Raw genomic sequence first — 19,133 nt, 5'->3', positions numbered from 1 at the left:
TGTGTTTCCTGTCTCTCTTGCCCCCCCCCCCCCCCAAATCTGTTGATTTTCTTTTTTTACTGAAGAAGTCTATCCATTACCAATTGTGGTGGAGCTAGGCTAGGGTCGTCCAGATGTGGTTGCCAAATAAGATTACATTTTCCCACAGCCTTTCTCCGGTTATAGGCCAACCGTTCTCTGAGAAGTAAAGAATTAATATATGCAATCCACTGCTTTCCTGTGGGGCCCGCAGGTGCCATCCAATACCGTGCTATAAGTTTCCTGGCCAGGTACATCAGTCTATTGATCATTATAATACATGCCCCTTGGGTACATTTCTTCATCTATTGCCTCAAGCAAGTACACCATGGGGTTGAGGGGAACAGGAACCTGAGCTAGTCTGGATATGCACTGTGACATCTCCACCCAATACCGGTGGAGTTTCGGGCACCTCCAGAGCAAATGCATAAAGTCCCCTTATGTACTTTACATTTTGGGCACGGGGGGGAGTCTCTACTTCCCCAACTGTGGAGTTGTGTTGGTGTTCTATAGGCTCTATGTAGGATAAATAATTGTGACAGTTTGAGACGCTGAAACAGATACCGCAGGTGTTGACTCCAGGGCCATGTCCTACTGATCACCATCTATGTCTTCGATATCCTCTACCCACATACTCCTACACTTGTGAGAGGTATGATTCTGGAAGGACGACAACAGTTCCGCGTATATCCTAGATATAAGTCCCTTCCGGGTCTCAGCCTGGAGGACCTCCATCAGCAGAGACGACGACGACGCTGTTAAGGACTGGGTCTGCTGCTGCGCCCTCAGGGCATGTCTAAGTTGGAGGTATTTGTAGAAACCCCTTGGGGCCAAGTGAATCTGCCTGCATATCTGTTCATAGGTTTTCAGTACTGTCCTTTCGTACAGCTGCGGGAAGAACCAGATCCCACTTTCTCTCCATGGGGAGAACCACTGTAGTTCTGGGTATCTATGGTTGTTCCACAGTGGAGTGAAAGGCAACGGACCCCTAATCCCAATCGCCTTCTGAAATCCCTTCCATGCTTTTTTAAGGAGACCATTGATGGGGGGCTGAGAGCGGGGTACTTGGCAGATCCATTTCCATGTGGGAGGCTGCCTTCAGTGAGGAGTTATTCATGGTTACCAGGTTAATTACGGGGTCATCACCTGCATCCCTTCCCCACCCCACTAGTTATTGAATTTGTGAGACTATATAATACATTTTAGGGTGTGGTACAGCTAGTCCCCCCCTTATCCTTTCCATATTGTAGGGTGGTCAGGCTGATCCTTGCTTTTTTCTTTTTCCATATCAGATCTGATTAGGGAGTCTATGCGTTTGAACCACTTTTTCGGGATCCACATAGATGAATTGTGGAACACATACAAGAGTTGCGGGGCCCATACCATTTTAATTAAATTTAATAGACCAATTTGATATGATCTGAGCACTGACAGGCTGACCCCCCCCCACCCCTGCCCCTTAAACCTCTGCAGCAATGCTGGTAGCACTCATACATCTATTTCCCAAAGACAACCTCTGGATATGACACTGAGCATGTGCACTCAACTTCTTTGATCAACCATGACGAGGCCTGTTCTGAGTGGAACCTCTCCTGTTAAACTGCTGTATGGTCTTGGCCACCGTGTTGCAACTCAGTTTCAGGGTCTTGGCAATCTTCTTATAGCCTAGGCCATCTTTATGTAGAGCAACAATTCTTTTTTTTTTTTTTTTTTTTTTTTTAGATCCTCAGTTCTTTGCCATGAGGTGCCATGCTGAACTTCCAGTGATCAGTATGAGAGAGCGATAACACCAAATTTAACACACCTGCTCCCCATTCACACAGACCTTGTAACACTAACAATTCATGTTATACCGGGTAGGGAAAATGGCTAATTGGGCCCAATTTGGACATTTTCATTTAGGGGTGTACTCGCTTTTGTTGCCAGCGGTTTAGACATTGACTGTGGTGAGTTATTTTGAGGGGACAGCAAATTTACACTGTTATACAAGCTGTACACTCACTACTTTGTAACAAAGTGTAATTTCTTCAGTGTTGTCACATGAGGAGATAATAAAATTTACTTTATAAGGTAAATATTTTTTCTCACAAAAGCGAGGTACTCGCTTTTGTGAGATACTGTATATGCTTACACGTATAAAATCAGAATGTCTTGTAAACTCTGCAGCACTGCATGTTAAACTTCAGAGAAGCTGCCATGACTGCAATTTGGTATGCAACCTGTACCGACAGCTTCTTTCTAATAAAGGATGGTTCCCTGACTGTGAGCCTGATCCTCTGGCTTTAATACTTTTAGTTACTAACTTTGGAAATTTGCACATCAAAAGTTCTGAATTGGCTTTCTGCACACTTGATTACTCGCAGTATGAAAGTAGAATTGTAAGCAAAACTTATATTAGCTTATGGGAAGGTCAGGTTTTTTTGCCATCTTTGTCCTATTGAGGAGACTTGCCTTCACTTCTGTTATATAGCCAAAACAGGAAGTGAGGCGCAATCCCTGCAAATTAAGAGAATCCTTTGGGGGGGGGGGGGTGCGCCCATGTCACCAGGACTACTGTCCCCATTTTAAGATTTCCCCTTTATTCCTGTTCTAGGGACAACCCACAATTTGGGATTTTTTTTTTTTTTTTTGCTTTTCACTTTTGATAACAGTAAATAGGACAAATGGGATGGGGGTCTATGGGGAGAGAGGTAACTATAAAAAACCTGACAGGTGTTTTAATCCATCTCTGCTGTCTAAAACAAGTTTTACCTTTAGTTATACTTTACAGCTAAAAAAATTTTGCAACCCCATTTTGGCTTTTGTCCAAGCACAAGCCTGGAGCTGAGTACCAAAGACTGATTATGCAAACTACTGGCAGGCGCTACCATGTAAAATCACCCCCCACACTTTGTGTGACTTCAATAGTTATGTATAGTTAAAGTGGCGTTCCACCCATATTTTAAAGTAATTTCCCTCCAAAACCGCTGTGTGTTCTGAAAAAGAATTGGCATGGTTTATTTTTTTTTTCCCTTAAACTCAATGTTATATACTGTATACTCTTTGGCACTTCCTGTCCTCGGCCGAGCATTTTCTCCCCTCTGCAATGCCTCCAGGGAGATGTTAGTCATCAATCCCAGGAGGCAATGGGCATCGCTGGGCCGTAGCATTGTGTTATTTCCAAACCGGAAATGACACGATGCGAGGCGGCGGCCAGCGTCATTTTAAATAAGGGGAACCAGGCTTTTGTTGCCATAGTTACACTGGCTTCCAGAGGATCGAGATCGGTGGCGGATATGGGTGATTCGTTTGGAAGGTAAGTGGCTGCATTTAATGGGGGTGATGTGATGCCACAGAAATTCATCTTTACTTGGTCTATGCCATTTGCAGGCAGGCAATACAATAAATAATGCAATTGTAATTTATTTCCTGGAGGGAGGAGGGGAGGAGAAGTCTGCATAGCTAAGGGGTGGCAACTTCCTCTAACACTGCCATTGCTATGGAAACCTGACCTGAAACCTATTACACTGATTGTGCTGCACTGAGCATGTGCGAGATCTGCGAGGATGAGATCCAGGAAGAAATAGCCTGGCTTCAGATGCCCAAACTTGAGATGGCTGCGGCCTGCTGGAAGTTTTATAAAATAACAAACTAATGTTATAAACTAACAAAACTGACCTTAGTTTACAGACTAACTTTACTAGAATACATTAAGCTTGTGTGTTATAGGGGTATTTTTATTTAAAAAAATATAAATTCGGCCGGAACACCGCTTTAAGGTCTGGAAGATTCTATTACTCGTTTTAAAATTTCTTGTAACACTGATCATCTAATTTTATGACTTTTTGTTCTGATCTTTCAGCAAAGCAAAGATTGTTAGTATGGAGTTCATACGGAAATATATCCATGTTGCGAAGTTGCTGAAGCCTGTTCTGACACAAGAGGCTACAGATTACATCTCTCAGGAATATGCAAAAATCAGAAGTCATGATGAAATGAATGACCGTGCAAGGGTATGTTGATTTCGCTAGAGTATACTTCAACACGACTCATTTTTAGTTTTCCACTATTGCCTTAAGCGGTCAGTGTTTTTTTTTTTTTTTTTTTTTTTTATTTATATTTTCCCTATATCGCCTTTCAGGACAGCACACTTGAGACCTCACTCCTCCCTTCTTAGGAAACACCACCTCCACCAGATCTTTAAGTCACCTCTTCTCTCCAGCCCATCAGTTTTGGTGTTTCCTCCAGCAAGGAGACATCGCTAGGAACCTGGGCTTTTTCAGCTGGGATGGCTGAGGCCGGTATTATCCCGGAAGGGAGAGACAGAGGTCTCTCATACACAGCAGCAGGGCTGGGGAGTCCGTTACTTGCAGTGGCATTGCGCTCCCTGTCCTCGCTTGGGGAATGTGGAGGCCTGGGTGCTCGTTCTCCGCTGCCTGGGGAAGTTGATGCAGAAGTGTCAGAGTCCCACTCTCTTTAGAGCGATCAGCATGGAGCTCAAGGCTGGGTCCGATGAAGGGCAACGTCATTTCCGGCGGGGAGGGCACTTCTGGTTGACCTGCGGCTTCCGGTCTCGGCCTGCGGGACGGAAAACGAGTGGTTCGACGGCTGGTGTGGGCCCTATTAAAACTGTAGTGACAGCTAGAGGAGCGGGTGTGACGCCAGCACCAGACACACTAAGATAAGTGGAACCCTGGGGTGGTGGTCCCCTACCATCTTCCCACTTAGCTCCACGGGTGAACCCCCCCTCTTAGTGGTCGGAGGGGGGGAGAGGCATGTCTGGGACCCTGATGGTGGTTGGTCCTGGGGGGTGCACTCCTGGTGTTCACATGGTTTTTATTTTTCATCCTAAGAGCGTTGCTGATGTTGTGCGGGGCTTGTTTTGTCATTTCAGGACAAATCTACTGAAAAAACCAAGCCCTCACATGTGTCCAAGAGAAAGTGCCCATCATGTAGGAGTACTTTAGGGGAGTCCTGGGGGAAGGTTTTGTGCAAAAAGTGCATTGAGGGCTTAGTCAAGGAACACGCTATGGAACAAATCTGACCTGGCAGCTTCTGTTAAAGAGCTTTCCAACACTTTTTCAATTTTTTTAAGCACTGTTTGAAAATTTTCAGCCTATACAGCCCCCAGCCAGTCCTCTGCCAGCGCAGCAAGATGTCGCACCTGGTCCTTCAGGTCCCTCCGACAGTGAGGGGTTACTGTGGGGCACCAGAGAGGCAATGGAGGATGAACCGGATAGTGCATCCTCACATTCCTCAAGAGATTCAGACGGAGAGAAGGTGGATGGCGAGTCCTCCAGAACCTCCCGATACAAGCTCTCCTTGGTGGAAGAGCTCTTGGGAGCAATCTACACCACCCTAGTTATCCAAGAGGAGAAAAAATCCTGTCTCTACATGATCGGATGTACGTGGGTCTTGGAGAGCAGAAGAAAAAGGTCTTTCCGGTACATGAGGTCCTAGTAGACACCATTAAAAAGGAATGGCGAGACCCAGAAAGGAAACCTTTATTTTCTAGAGCATTAAAGCACAGATTCCCTTTTTCAGAGGATGAAGCTGCTGTATGGAACAAGTCGCCTAGACTGGATGCAGCCTTCTCTCAGATATCCAGAAAAACAGACTTGGCGTTTGAAGATATGAGGGTGCTAGCAGACCCCATTGACAAGTGGATGGATTCTCTACTTAAAAAATCCTGGGATTCCTCTCTAGGCAACCTTAAGCCTGCCATGGCTGTCAGTGGTGGCACGTAACATGGAGCACTAGCTAACACATATAAAAGCTCATATTGAGGCTGGGACCGCTAAAGAGACGATTTTCTCCTCCTTCCCAATGCTTTTAAAGGGGATCGCATACATTGCGGACGCTTCAGCTGAGTCGTTCCACATGTCTGCTAGATCCTCTGCTTTGGCCAATTCAGCCAGGAGAGCTCTTTGGGTAAAAACCTTCCAAGGGGACCATGCATCAAAAATCAAGCTTTGTGGAGTCCCTTTCACGGGGATTTACTGTTCAGTCCGGATCTGGAGGCTGTCCTTGATTGAATGGCCGATAAAAAGGCCTTTCCCTTAAAGAAAAAGCTGGGGGAACAGCCTAAAAAAGACTCGCCCGCAAAGGAAGTTTAATTTTCCGAGAGCAGAGTCTCAGAAAAAAGGTTGGACCAACAAGGGCAGGGGGAGCGATTTTTCGCCCTCCTGAACAGCCCTGAAAACCCCAATGACAGGTTAACCCCAGTGGGGGCCTTCCTCCCACAGTGGGAATCGGTTACCTCCAATCTGTTTATACTAGGGATTTTAAGGAGGGGGTACAGATTAGGATTCTCAAGCCCCTCCCCCACACAGGCTGCTAGTTAGACTTGCCAAAGTGTGCGGAGAAGGCGGCGGCATTACTAGCCTCACTGGAGGATCTAGAACAGCAGGATGTAATATCACGGGTCCCATCCGGGGAGATGGGCAGGGGTTTCTATTCCCACATTTTTGTGGTTTGGAAGCCTTCAGGGAAATTTGGGCTCATCCTGAACTTGAAACCCCTGAATCAATCTCCTACAAAAAGTTTCGGATGGATTCCATTTTTTTCTGTGAAAATACTGCTTCCTCCAAATTGCTACATGGCGTCCATAGGTCGAAGACTCCTATCTGCACATTCTGATCGCAGAGGACAGTCAGAGATTCCTCAGAACTGCAGTAAGGTCCGGGGAGGAAATGGTACATCTTCAATTTCAAGCCCTGCCGTTTGGGCTATCCTCTTCGCCCCAGATATTAACCAAAGTTATGGTGGAGGCTCTGGCCTTTCTGCGACTTCGGGGAATATCAGTGATCTCATACCTGGACGACCTCCTTTTTGCTCCTTCGCCGGAGCAGCTGGTCCAGGATTTGCAGATGGCAAGGAGTGTGTTGGTGCATCTGGGATGGCTCTTAAATTATGAGAAATCCAGCCTCGTTCCATTCCAGAGGATTACATTCCTAGGTTACATCCTGGACTCAACCCAGCAGAGTTTTTTTTCTTCCTGAAGAAAAAATTTGCAAAGTAGGCAAAGCCTTGGCAGTTCTACAGGGCAATCAACAAATCTCCATAAGAAAAGCCATGTCAGCTTTGGGTTTGCTGACAGCTGCCCTCCCAGCAGTGAGGTGGGCGGGATTGCACTTCCGACCTTTACAGTTGTTCATTCTGCAAGTTTGGGACCGCACTCAGAGGGCCTTGGACTCGGCGGTTCTCATTCAAATGCGGGTAAAGAGATCTTTGGTGGTGGAGGAAGGCAGCAAACCTATCGCAGGGTCTGGAATGGGTAGTGCCAGTGTCCAAGATCGTTACAACAGATGCAAGCGGAACAGGTTGGGGACCACACCTGGGGGTGAGTCTGGTGCAGGGGTCCTGGGGAGTCAAACGCGGGGCAGTCCTCGAACTGGAAAGAACTGAGGGCCATTTTTCTGGCCCTCAGAGCTTTCCAACAGGAGCTCCGGGGACATCACGTGCAGATCCTCTCAGACAATTCCTCAGCAGTTGCTTAAATCAATCGCCAGGGGGTCACCAGAAACGACTCCCTTTGGGCTCTGACAGAAACAATCTTCAATTGGGCCGAGGTCATGGTGCTCTCACTATCGGCAGTACACCTAAAGGGGGAGTTAAACCAGAGGGCAGACTTCCAAAGCCGGAGGAAGTTGCGGGAGAGCGACTGGGTCCTCAGTCAAGTCATCTACAAGATGATTTTCCAGAAGTAGGGGGTCCCATGTGTGGACCTTTTCGCTTCAAGAAAGAACACAAAAGCTTCCCTCTTCTCCCTTAACCGGTGGGACAGGGCGATAGGGGTGGATGCTCTTTCTCAGAGCTGGTATTTTTACAAATGCTATGTCCCACCCCCCCTCCTGTTCTGAGGAAATTTCAGGCAGCGGACACGACCCTGATCTTGATAGCGCCACACTGGCCCAGGAGGCCATGGTTCTCTGTCCTAAAGAAACGGGCGGTGGAACCGCCTTGGATATTGTCGGTCAGGCAAGACCTACTCTATCAAGACCCAATCTGCTGCCCTCAGGTGGAGAGGTGGAATCTGGCAGCCTGGCTACTGAAGAGGAGATGCTGAAAAGCAAAGGGTTTTCCGAAAGGTTGGTAACAACTCTTCTAAATTCTAGGAAGGAAGAGACGCGTAAGATCTATTTGAAGGTCTGAAAGAAATTCAATTCTTGGTGCGAGGAGAGCTCCTTTAGTGTTCGCAGTCCAGTAGCAGCGCTAGAGTTCCTACAGAGTGGGGCAGACAAGGGTTTGGCCCTTAGTACCCTTAAAGGTCAGGTTTCTGCTTTAAGTGTATTCCTTGAACAACTAGCAGTGAATCCTTGGATATCCAGTTTTTTAGAGTTTTAAGTAGGCAGAGACCAGTCAGCTCTCATCCCTTTCCGATATGGGATCTCTCTTTAGTATTGCAGGCTCTTACAGAGGATCCTTTTGAGCCTATTGAGTCTTGTACGGTGTTTTTAACACTCAAGACTCAATAGGCTCAAGACTTTTTCACTCAAGACTTTTCTTAGTAGCTATCACTACCGCAAGGAGGGTTAGTGAGCTACAAGCCCTCTCTAGGAGGGCACCTTTCTTTCAAGTCTTTCCAGATCGGATTATTTTTAAAACCGATCTGGCCTTTTTTCCAAAGGTAGTTTCTAAATTTCATAGAAGCCCGGAAATCTGTTTACCCACTTTTTGTTCAAATCCTGTGAAGGAACAGGAGCAGGTCTTCCACAGGTTGGATGTCAGAAGATGTGCGTTAAACTACCTGGAGATGACAGAACAGTTTAAGAAATCCGATTACTTTTTTTGTTTCTTTTTCAGGGGTTAGGAAGGGGTCCAAAGCCTCTAGACAGACTATAGCCAGATGGCTATCAGTCAGGCCTATATAGCAAGGGGGGTGGAAGTCCCGGAAAGGTATTAGGGCTCTTTCCACTAGGGCCATGGCAACGTCACAGGCAGAGTGGGCTGGTGCTACACCCGATCAAATCTGCAGAGCAGCAACGTGGTCAAGTTTTAAGACTTTCGTTAAGCACTACAGACTGGACTTATTGTCTGCCCAGGACCAAGCCTTGGGGCGTAATGTTCTACAGGCAGTAGTCCCACCCTAGGGTAAGTGCTCGCTTATCCTCTCAAGTGTGCTGTCCTGAAAGACGAAATAGGGAAAATCGAAGTTACTTACCGGTAACGTTTTTTCCAAGAGTGTTTCAGGACAGCACCGGTACCCACCAAAAAAATATTATCTTGCCACTAGGACGTGAGAACATCAGGAATATGAAGGTTGTTATGTGTTCTTATGTCTCCCTAGACTGGCCAGAGGTTCTCATACAAAAACTGACAGGCTTGAGGGAAGTGGTGACTTAAAGATCTGGTGGAGGCGGTGTTTCCTAAGAAGGGAGGAGCCGAGGTCTCAAGTGTGCTGTCCTGAAAGACTCTTGGAAAAAGAGCTATGAAAGTGTAAACTTTTTCAGGACTTTGCACTCCAAGAATGCTATTGGACATGTATGTATAAATCTGCCAGTGAATCTAGGCACATATGCTGATCTGAATTTGCATTCTCAATATGGTAACTATAGCTAAGTTATAGAAGCTGCTTTTTGTAATTTGGGACCAGCACATGTACTGCAAGCGCTATTCATATTGCTCAACATGTGTTGTGTTTTTCTTTTGGGGGGGATTTTTTTTTTTCAGTGTAGTCCTTTTTCACGCATATTCTTGCCTGTGGGGCTAATTTCCAAGTTTACTGGCTTCCAGGGATTTTACAGAAAACTTATTCCTTTGTTCTCTTCAACAGACTATGCCTGTTACTGCTAGAGCACTTGAAACCATGATCAGACTGGCCACTGCTCATGCTAAAGTTAGAATGAGCAAAACAATTGACCTTCAGGATGCTGAACTGGCTCTTGAGCTTGTCCAGTTTGCTTATTTTAAGAAGGTATGTATACTGTAGGAGTGGCCAACTTCCTACCTAAATGTTGGGTGTCGGTTAGCATATTTGGTTGCTTGTTCAGGTCTACTCTGGGGAAAAAAGTTAACTCTTCCAGGCTTGGTGGATGGGTGTAGCTCTAACATACAGTGCCTTAAAGTATTCTTTGCAAATTTGCTCAAGCTCTGTCAGATTGGATGGAGAGCGTCTGAACAGCAATTTTCAAGTCTTGCAACAGATTCTGTATTGGATTTAGGTCTGGACTTTGACTGAGCAATTCTAACATATGAATGCTTTGACTTATTATACAGGATTTATATAGCGCCAACAGTTTACGCAGCGCTTTACAACATGAGGGTAGACAGTACACACAATACAAACCAATGCAGGAGGGATCAGAGGGCCTTGCTCTTTAGAGCTTACAATCTAGAAGGGAGGGTCAAGTGGAAACAAAAGGTAATGACTGGGGGGGTGAAAGTAAAAATTAAGTACAGCGCTGCGTTTAAGACGAAGAAGGGTAAAATAGCAGCCAACACACCTATAGACTTAGGAGAAAAATAACATCTAAAAAAATAAAAGTGTAGCGCTATATTACACATCCACAAATGTGTGTATCACAATACATAAGTGCATATATAAGATGAATACTAACAAAACATGTATGACCAAAAATGTGGATAATACCAAATAATTAAACAGTGTTGACCACAAGGAGGATTAAATAAAACGATAAATATACTTTATCAGATATACCAGTGACTAGTAATAAGATACCCGTGCTGGTTCTATGAACCAAACACCTCGAAAATAAAAAAAACATAGCGCATAACAGTCCATATTAAGTATGTAAAAAATATGTGAAAAAAAATGTTAGTGGAGAAAACGTCACCAAAGGTCTATGGGGGTAATAAATGGCCAGTGATGGAAAAAAAACTCCCAAATTCACAGATGGATGGTTTCACCAGATCTAGCGAGTAGGTAGAAAATAAGAAGACCACAAGTGTGCAGAGATTTTACATCAGTGCCGGGGCCATCACCAGGAGTAGAGGAGGCTTACCGGAACTACATGACCTGAAATGGTGTACACCAAACAAGTCAGAAAGGCTTAATAACCCACGGGTATGAGGAGTGCGTCTTGTCAGATGTCATCAGCATATAGTGGAGACAAAGGTAACAGCACGGCATAAAATCCTTTTGGAGTTCATTAACCACTTCAGCCCTGGAAGATTTTCCTGCTTAATGACCGGGCCATTTTTTACAATACAGCACTGTGTCGCTTTAACTGACAATTGCACGGTCCTGCGATGTTGTACCCAAACAAAATTGGTGTCCTTTTTTTTCCCCACAACAAGAGCTTTCTTTTGGTGGTATTTGATCACTTCTGCAGTTTTTATTTTTTGCGCTCAGGGTCCAGTCTTCAGCAATAATGGAGCAATGTGGACACGTGGGTGGCAATCACTTTCACACAGCAATCCTGGGAGAGAGGATCACCCATGGACTTAGCAGACTCCAGATGAGGGAAAAAAAGGTACTTGCAGTCTTTACAGACAGGCAACCTTTGGGCCAACCTAAAATTCTGTGGGGGGTGAGCTGATGGAGAAATTGAAAAAAACAAACAGTTGTAGTTAGGTGTGGGTAGGATAGGCTTCTCTGAAGAGAAGGGTTTTTGAGGGATCGTCTGAAAGCTAATAGAGTACGGGATAAGTGGAAAGATTGGGTTAGGGCATTCCATAGGATTGGAGAGGCTTTGGAAAATTCCTGGAGGCTAGCATGGGAGGAGGTGACAAGGGAGCTAGAGAGCAGAAGGTCTTGAGAGGAAGAGAATGAGTAGGTTGGTATTTAGAAACTAGGCTAGTGATGTAGCTGGGGGCTAAATTGTGGATGGCTTTATACGTAGTTAGTATTTTGAATGTAATTCTTTGGCCGACCGAAAGCCAGTGGAGGGATTGACAGAGGGGTAGCAGAGACAAAGCGATTGGTAAGGTGCATGACTGACAGCAGCATTCTTTATGGATTAAAGAGATAATAGACTATGTAGAGGTAAGCCAATGAGAAGGGAGTTGCAGTAGTCGAGGCGAGAGATGACCAGCGAGTGAATTAAGAGCTTTGTTGTGTCATTGGTTAGAAAGGGGCGTATTTTGGAGATGTTGAGGTGGCAGGATTTGGACAGTGATTGGACGTGGTGCTTAAAGGAAAGTTTGGAGTCCAGGACTATACCTAGAACCTTGGCATGTGGGAATGGGCTTATAGTTGTGCCATCGATTTTGACAGATCAAGGGAAGGGGCATATGGGAGAGGAAAAATGTATAAGTTTGGTTTTGGCTCGATTGAGTTTGAGGAAGTGGTGTGACATCCAGACTGATATATCTGATAGTAAATTAGTGATACGTGAGGAGACAGAGGGAGTGAGCTGAGGGGTAGAGAAATAGATTTGGGTGTCGCCAGCATAGAGGTGGTATTGGAAGCCATGAGGGGCTATCAGCTGACATAGGGAGGGGGTGTAGATTGAAAATAGGAGAGGTCCAAGAACAGAACCTTGACTCCAACTGAGAAAGGAAGAGGAAGAGTTCTAGGAAACGCTAAAGGCACGGTTGGATAAGTAGGAAGAGAACCAGCGAAGAGTACAGTCACGGAGACCAAAGGCGTGGAGTTTTTTGAGGGGGTGGTCAACTGTATCAAAGGCAGCAGAGGTCCAGGGGTAGGAGTACAGAATAGTGTCGATTGGTTTTGGCCGTTATTAGATCGTTTGTTAGTTTTAGGAGAGTAGTTTCTGTGGGGTTTTGAGGAGAAATCCAGACTGAAGGGGATCAAGAAGGCTATTATCAGCGAGGTGGACACTCAGTCGGTTGTAGACCAGACGTTCGAGGAGTTTGGATAAGAGTGGGAACAAGGAGATGGGGCGTAGGTTAAGATTAGATGGGTCCAGTGAGGGCTTTTAAAGTATGGGTCGGACAAGTGCATGTTTTAGAGTTGGGGAAGATGCCAGAAGAGAGGGTAGCATAGTCAGAGGGTGAACGTAGCATTTGTGAGGGGACAGGATCCAGAGGGCAGGTGTTAAGGTGGACATTAGCACCTTACCAGTGAGGGCTTTTTAAGTATGGGTCTGACAAGTGCATGTTTTAGATAGTTGGGGAAGATGCCAGAAGAGGGAGAGATTGAAGATGTGGGTTGGAGAATGTAGCATAGAGCCAGAGGGGTGAACGTAGCATTTGTGAGGGAACAGAATCCAGAGGGCAGGTCATAAGGTGGACATTAGCAAGTAGTTTAGCAACCTTGTTTATAGTGGTATGGTTGAAAGAGGGAAGTAATGATTGTGCCTGTGGGCGTGAAGTGTGGTAGGTATCGAACAGTAGTGATCTCATTGTGAATTGATCTTCTGTTTGAAGTGATTGGCGATCTCCTGGGCAGTGAGTGAGTTGGCAGGTGGAGGACAAAGTAGAGGCTTGAAGGCAGAGAAGAGTTGACGGGGACGGGACGATAAGTTGCTAATGAGAGTGATAGGTCTGCTTGGCAGTGAGGAGACTGGAATTGTATTTTTGGAGGGCAGATTTATACTGGTTGAAATCTGAGACTTAGTCTTACGCCACAGGCGCTCATGAGCACGACTACGTTTTTTCAGACTTCTAGTATCTGCCAAGGTTGAAGGGGTCTGGGCCTGATTCTGTGTGTAGTGAGGGGGGCCATTGAGTCCAGTGAGGCATTGTAGACAGAAGTGGCTAGGTTGGTGCAGGATAGGGATGAGATTTTGTCGTAGAGGTTGTCGATAGCAGAGAAGAGAAGGGTTGAGATGACGTAGGTTTCTGCGGGTAACTTTTAGGCGGTTGGAGGGAAAGGAGGTGGAGGAGAGTGAGAGTGAAACTAAGGTGGTGATCAGAGAGAGGGAATGGATATTTAGAGAGGTTGCATGGAGTGCAAAGGTGAGAGGAAACTAGGTCAAGGGTATTGCCTTCGGAGTGAGTAGGAGCATGTATCCACTGCTTCAGGTCAAAGGAGGATGTTAGGCTGAGAAGTTTGGAAGTGGCAGGAGTGTTAGTATTAATAGGGATGTTGAAGTCCCCGAGAATGATTGTGGGGATTTCAGAAGAAAAAGTAGGGTAGCCAGGCACAGAAGTCATCAAGAAAGGTTGATACTGGTCCAAGGGGCCTGTAGATCACAGCTATCCTTAGAGAAACTGGGGTGAAAAGACGAATGCAGTGTGCTTTCAAAGAGGAGAGTGACAGAGGGAGGTGGGTGTAGACCCTGAAAAGTTCTATGTGGGGCTAGAAGGATTCCGACACCTCCTCCCTTATGTCCACTGGATCTGGGGGAGTGAGTCCAGAGAAGACCACCATGGGATAGGGCAGCAGAAGATGCAGTGTCGGATTCGTGGAGCCAGGTTTCGGTAATGGCGAGTAGGTTAAATGAGTTGGCAATAAAGAGGTCATGGAGAGCGGTGAGTTTGTTGCAGACAGAGCGGGAGTTCCAAAGGGCACAAGAGACAGGGAGTCTGGTCTTAGGAAGAATAGAAATGGGAACTAAATTGTGTTGATTGTGGCTGCTACCAGAGGGTGCATGGGGTGCAGTTAAATGATGGAGGCCCAGGGTTTGGGGATATATTTCCAGAGGTTAGGAGAAGCAGGAGAGTGAGGGAGGTAATATGGGAGTGGGATTTATATGAAGGGACATGTCCCAGGGTCTTGGAGATTTCTAGTGTGTGTGGATTTAGAATTGGCAGTAGTTGGTGGGTGCAGTAATAAGGAGAGGACAGAAGTGAGGGTGATGTATATGATGTGGGGGGGAGAAGAGGAGTGAAGGAGAGATACAGTGGCTTGCGAAAGTATTCGCCCCCCTTGAACTTTTCAACCTTTTGCCACATTTCAGGCTTCAAACATAAAGATATAAAATTTTTATTTTTTGTAAAGAATCACCAACAAGTTGGACACAATTGTGAAGTGGAACGAAATCTTTTGGATTTTTGAAACTTTTTTAACTAATAAAAAAAGTGGGGCGTGCAAAATTATTCGGCCCCCTTGCGTTAATACTTTGTAGAGCCACCTTTTGCTGCGATTACAGCTGCAAGTTGCTTGGGGTATGTCTCTATCAGTTTTGCACATCGAGAGACTGAAATTCTTGCCCATTCTTCCTTGCAAAACAGCTCGAGCTCAGTGAGGTTGGATGGAGAGCGTTTGTGAACAGCAGTTTTCAGCTCTTTCCACAGATTCTCGATTGGATTCAGGTCTGGACTTTGACTTGGCCATTCTAACACCTGGATACGTTTATTTGTGAACCATTCCTTTGTAGATTTTGCTGTATGTTTGGGATCATTGTCTTGGGAGATAAATCTCCGTCCCAGTTTCAGGTCTTTTGCAGACTCCAACAGGTTTTCATCCAGAATGGTCCTGTATTTGGCTGCATCCATCTTCCCCTCAATTTTAACCATCTTCCCTGTCCCTGCTGAAGAAAAGCAGGCCCAAACCATGATGCTGCCACCACCATGTTTGACAGTGGGGATGGTGTGTTGAGCTGTGTTGCTTTTACGCCAAACATATCGTTTTGCATTGTGGCCAAAAAGTTCGATTTTGGTTTCATCGGACCAGAGCACCTTCTTCCACATGTTTGGTGTGTCTCCCAGGTAGCTTGTGGCAAACTTTAGACAAGACTTTTTATGGATATCTTTGAGAAATGGCTTTCTTCTTGCCACTCTTCCATAAAGGCCAGATTTGTGCAGTGTACGACTGATTGTTGTCCTGTGGACAGACTCTCCCACCTCAGCTGTAGTTCTCTGCAGTTCATCCAGAGTGATCATGGGCCTCTTGGCTGCATCTCTGATCAGTCTTCTCCTTGTCTGAGCTGAAAGTTTAGAGGGACAGCCAGGTCTTGGTAGATTTGCAGTGGTCTGATACTCCCATTTCAAAATGATCGTTTGCACAGTGCTCCTTGCAATGTTTAAAGCTTGGGAAATCTTTTTGTATCCAAATCTGGCTTTAAACTTCTCCACAACAGTATTACGGACCTGCCTGGTGTGTTCCTTGGTCTTCATGATGCTCTCTGCGCTTTCAACAGAACCCTGAGACTATCACAGAGCAGGTGCATTTATACAGAGACTTGATTACACACAGGTGGATTCTATTTATCACCATCAGTCATTTAGGACAACATTGGATCATTCAGAGATCCTCGCTGAACTTCTGGAGTGAGTTTTCTGCACTGAAAGTAAAGGGGCCGAATAATTTTGCACGCACCACTTTTCAGTTTTTTAATTGCTAAAAAAGTTTAAAATATCCAATAGATTTCGTTCCACTTCACAATTGTGTCCCACTTGTTGGTGATTCTTCACAAAAAATTAAAATTTTATATCTTTATGTTTGAAGCCTGAAATGTGGCAAAAGGTTGAAAAGTTCAAGGGGGCCGAATACTTTCGCAAGCCACTGTAGTTTAACAGCTTCAGATCCGGGCCATTGCCAAATGACGGCAACAGCGCGGATCTAAATTGCCGGGACGACGTCTATTGACGACGTCCCGTGCACGAGCGGCCTGCGCGCCCCCTGCAGGGCGCGCGCGGCGCGCTCGGTGATCAGCGAGTCTGAGACTCGCCTGATCACAGATCAGAGTAAGGGGTTGGTCCCGACCCCTTACCACATGATCAGCTGTCAGCCAATGACAGCTGATCATGTGATGTAAACAGAGCCGGTAATCGGCTATTTTTCCTCCTCGCGCTGACAGCGTGAGGAGGAAAAAAAACCCGATCACCGGCGGCCGTGATCGGGACATCAGTCCCGATCACGGCGCTATTACAACACAAAGCAATAGGCAGCAGTGCTGCCTACAAGTGCCCACCAGAGTCACCCAGCAGTGCCTACAGTCCCATCAATCAGCGCCACCCATCAGTGCCCACAGTGCCACCCATCAGTGCCACCCATCAGCACCCACATCAGTGCCACCCATCAGCACCCACATCAGTGCAACCTATCAGAGGCCCATCAGTGTCACCTACCAGTGCCCATAAGTGCCAATCAGTGCCCCCATCAGTGCCACCCATCAGTGCCTATCCGTGCCACCCATCCGTGCCGCCCATCCGTGGCCATCAGTGCCGCCTTATCTGTCCCCATCAGTGCCGCCTTATCTGTCCCCATCAGTACCGCCTTATCTGTCCCCATCAGTACCGCCTTATCTGTCCCCATCAGTACCGCCTTATCTGTCCCCATCAGTGCCGCCTTAACTGTGCCTATCAGTGCCGCCTTAACTGTGCCTATCCATGCCCATCAGTGCAGCCTATCAGTGCCCACCAGTGCCGCCTCATCAGCGCATATCAATGAAGGAGAAAAATTACCTGTTTGCAAAATTTTATAACAAACTATTAAACATGATTTTTTTTTTTTCAAAAATTTCCATCTTTTTTTGTTTGTTTAGCAAAAAATAAAAATCCCAGCTGTGATTAAATACCACCAAAAGAAAGCTCTATTTGTGGGAGAAAAATGATAAAAATTTCATTTGGGTACAGTGTTGTATGACCGCGCAATTGTCATTCAAAGTGCGACAGCGCTGAAAGCTCAAAATTGGTCTGGGCAGGAGGGGGGTTTAAGTGCCCAGTAAGCAAGTGGTTAAGGATAAAGGACACAGCTGTCAAAAGGAGTGGTAGAGAGTGCATGTTACAAGAAGGAGCTGAAAGGATAAAACAAGGTCACCTGATATCTGGTGTTTTTCAAAGTTTTTTTTCTTGTGTTAATTTGCTTTGTGCATTCGCTGAAGTGCAGAGTCAGAAGTGCTTCCACTTATAGAAATCGCCCATTTTAATCTAAAACCTTCCATTGTAGCTCTGGCTGTATGTTTAGGGTTGTTGTCCTGCTGGAAGGTGAACCTCTGCCCCAGTCAAGTCTTTTGCAGAATCTAACAGGTTTTCTTCTAAGATTGCTCATCCATCTTCCCATCTATGACCAGCTTCCTGCCCCTGCAGAAGAAATGCATCCCCACCACATGCTGCCACCACCATTTTTCATGGTGTGTGCAGGGTGATGCGCATTGTAGTTTTCCGACACACACAGCGTTTTACTTTTAGGCCAAAATTCAATTTTGGCCTCATCTGACCAGAGCACCTTCTTCCACATGTTTGCTGTGTCCCCCACATGGCTTCCCGCAAACTGAAAACTGGACTTATGGCTTTGTTTCAACAATGGCTTTCTTGCCACTCTTCCATAAAGGCCAGGTATGTGGAGTGCCTGACTAATAGTTATCCTGTGGACAGAGTCTCACACCTGAGCTGTGGAGCTCTGCAGCGCCTCCAGAGTTATTTACTGATTAGGTGACTTCTGAAGGCAATTGGTTTCACAAGATTTTAGTTGGGGGTATCAGAGCAAAGGGGGCTGAACACAAATGCACGCCACACTTCAGATATTTATATTTATTTCCTTCCACTTCTCAATTTAATGTGCCACTTTGTTGGTCCATCACATAAAATCCAAATAAAGTAAAAATACTTCAAGGCACTGTATATGCAGGGCCAAGTTTCTGTGTATAGTCAGAAGCTGAAAAATGACAAATATGGAGTCTTACTAACCATTCAGACTGATAATTTGCACAGGGGGTTCAGGCATTATTTGAATAGCCCAGGGGAGTGTTCTATTACTGCAATAGTCAATTTTACATCTCAATATTAAATGTATTTTTTTTATATCCTTTAATGTTTACCATAAAACCATTTGCAATGGAAGAAATTTTGGCGCATTTGATGTTTAAACATGATTTTCCTTAAGATCTTGCCAAAGGAGAAGAAAAAAGTTGTGAAGGATATCGACTTGAGCCAAGAAGCTTCAAGTCAGGAGAGCATAAAGACAAGTCAGGAGGGCACAAGGTTTGTAAACAAAGCAGATTTTTTTTTATTTTATAACCCTAAGTTGCAGATGTGGAAAGTAGTATAGATTGATGACTTGTGTTGTCTGTAATAAACTTTGTTTTACAGGAAAAGCTCTAGGCGGGTAGAGAAAATGTCAGATTCTCAGGAATCAATGGACCCCTATACTTTTAGTCAAGATGGCAGTCTAAATGAGTGTAAGTTTAATTTTGAGTTTTACTATATGGTGTTCATTAATCAAACTCTGTACTGATTAAACGAAAATCGTACGATCTGGCATTGTACGGAAAAAATTTCCGTGCGTGTCCGATAGAATAATATCGGATGAACTGTCCTGATCGGCTCTCGAAAGCTCTGTACTAACGATCCGATTATCGTACGATCGATTCAAATGCAACATT

General features: G+C 45.5%; 1 protein-coding gene across 3 annotated transcripts in view; it reads left to right on the top strand.

Annotated features, from left to right (window-relative positions):
- Positions 1–19,133, top strand: part of LOC141145140 (maternal DNA replication licensing factor mcm3) — a 55,300-nt gene that overhangs the window by 30,296 nt on the left and 5,871 nt on the right. For 2 of the 3 annotated variants that reach the window (XM_073631524.1, XM_073631525.1), the window contains exons 12-15: positions 3,860–4,010; positions 9,773–9,913; positions 18,635–18,732; positions 18,841–18,929. In XM_073631524.1, coding sequence (XP_073487625.1) covers positions 3,860–4,010; positions 9,773–9,913; positions 18,635–18,732; positions 18,841–18,929 — 479 coding nt within the window. The remainder of the gene's footprint in view (positions 1–3,859; positions 4,011–9,772; positions 9,914–18,634; positions 18,733–18,840; positions 18,930–19,133) is intronic. The other variant, XM_073631526.1, reaches the window with a different exon arrangement.

Source organism: Aquarana catesbeiana, linkage group LG05, assembly GCF_042186555.1.
Source record: "Aquarana catesbeiana isolate 2022-GZ linkage group LG05, ASM4218655v1, whole genome shotgun sequence".
Lineage (NCBI taxonomy): Eukaryota > Metazoa > Chordata > Amphibia > Anura > Ranidae > Aquarana > Aquarana catesbeiana.
The sequence above is the reverse complement of the archived record's forward strand: the minus strand, read 5'-3'. Positions and strand labels throughout refer to the sequence as shown.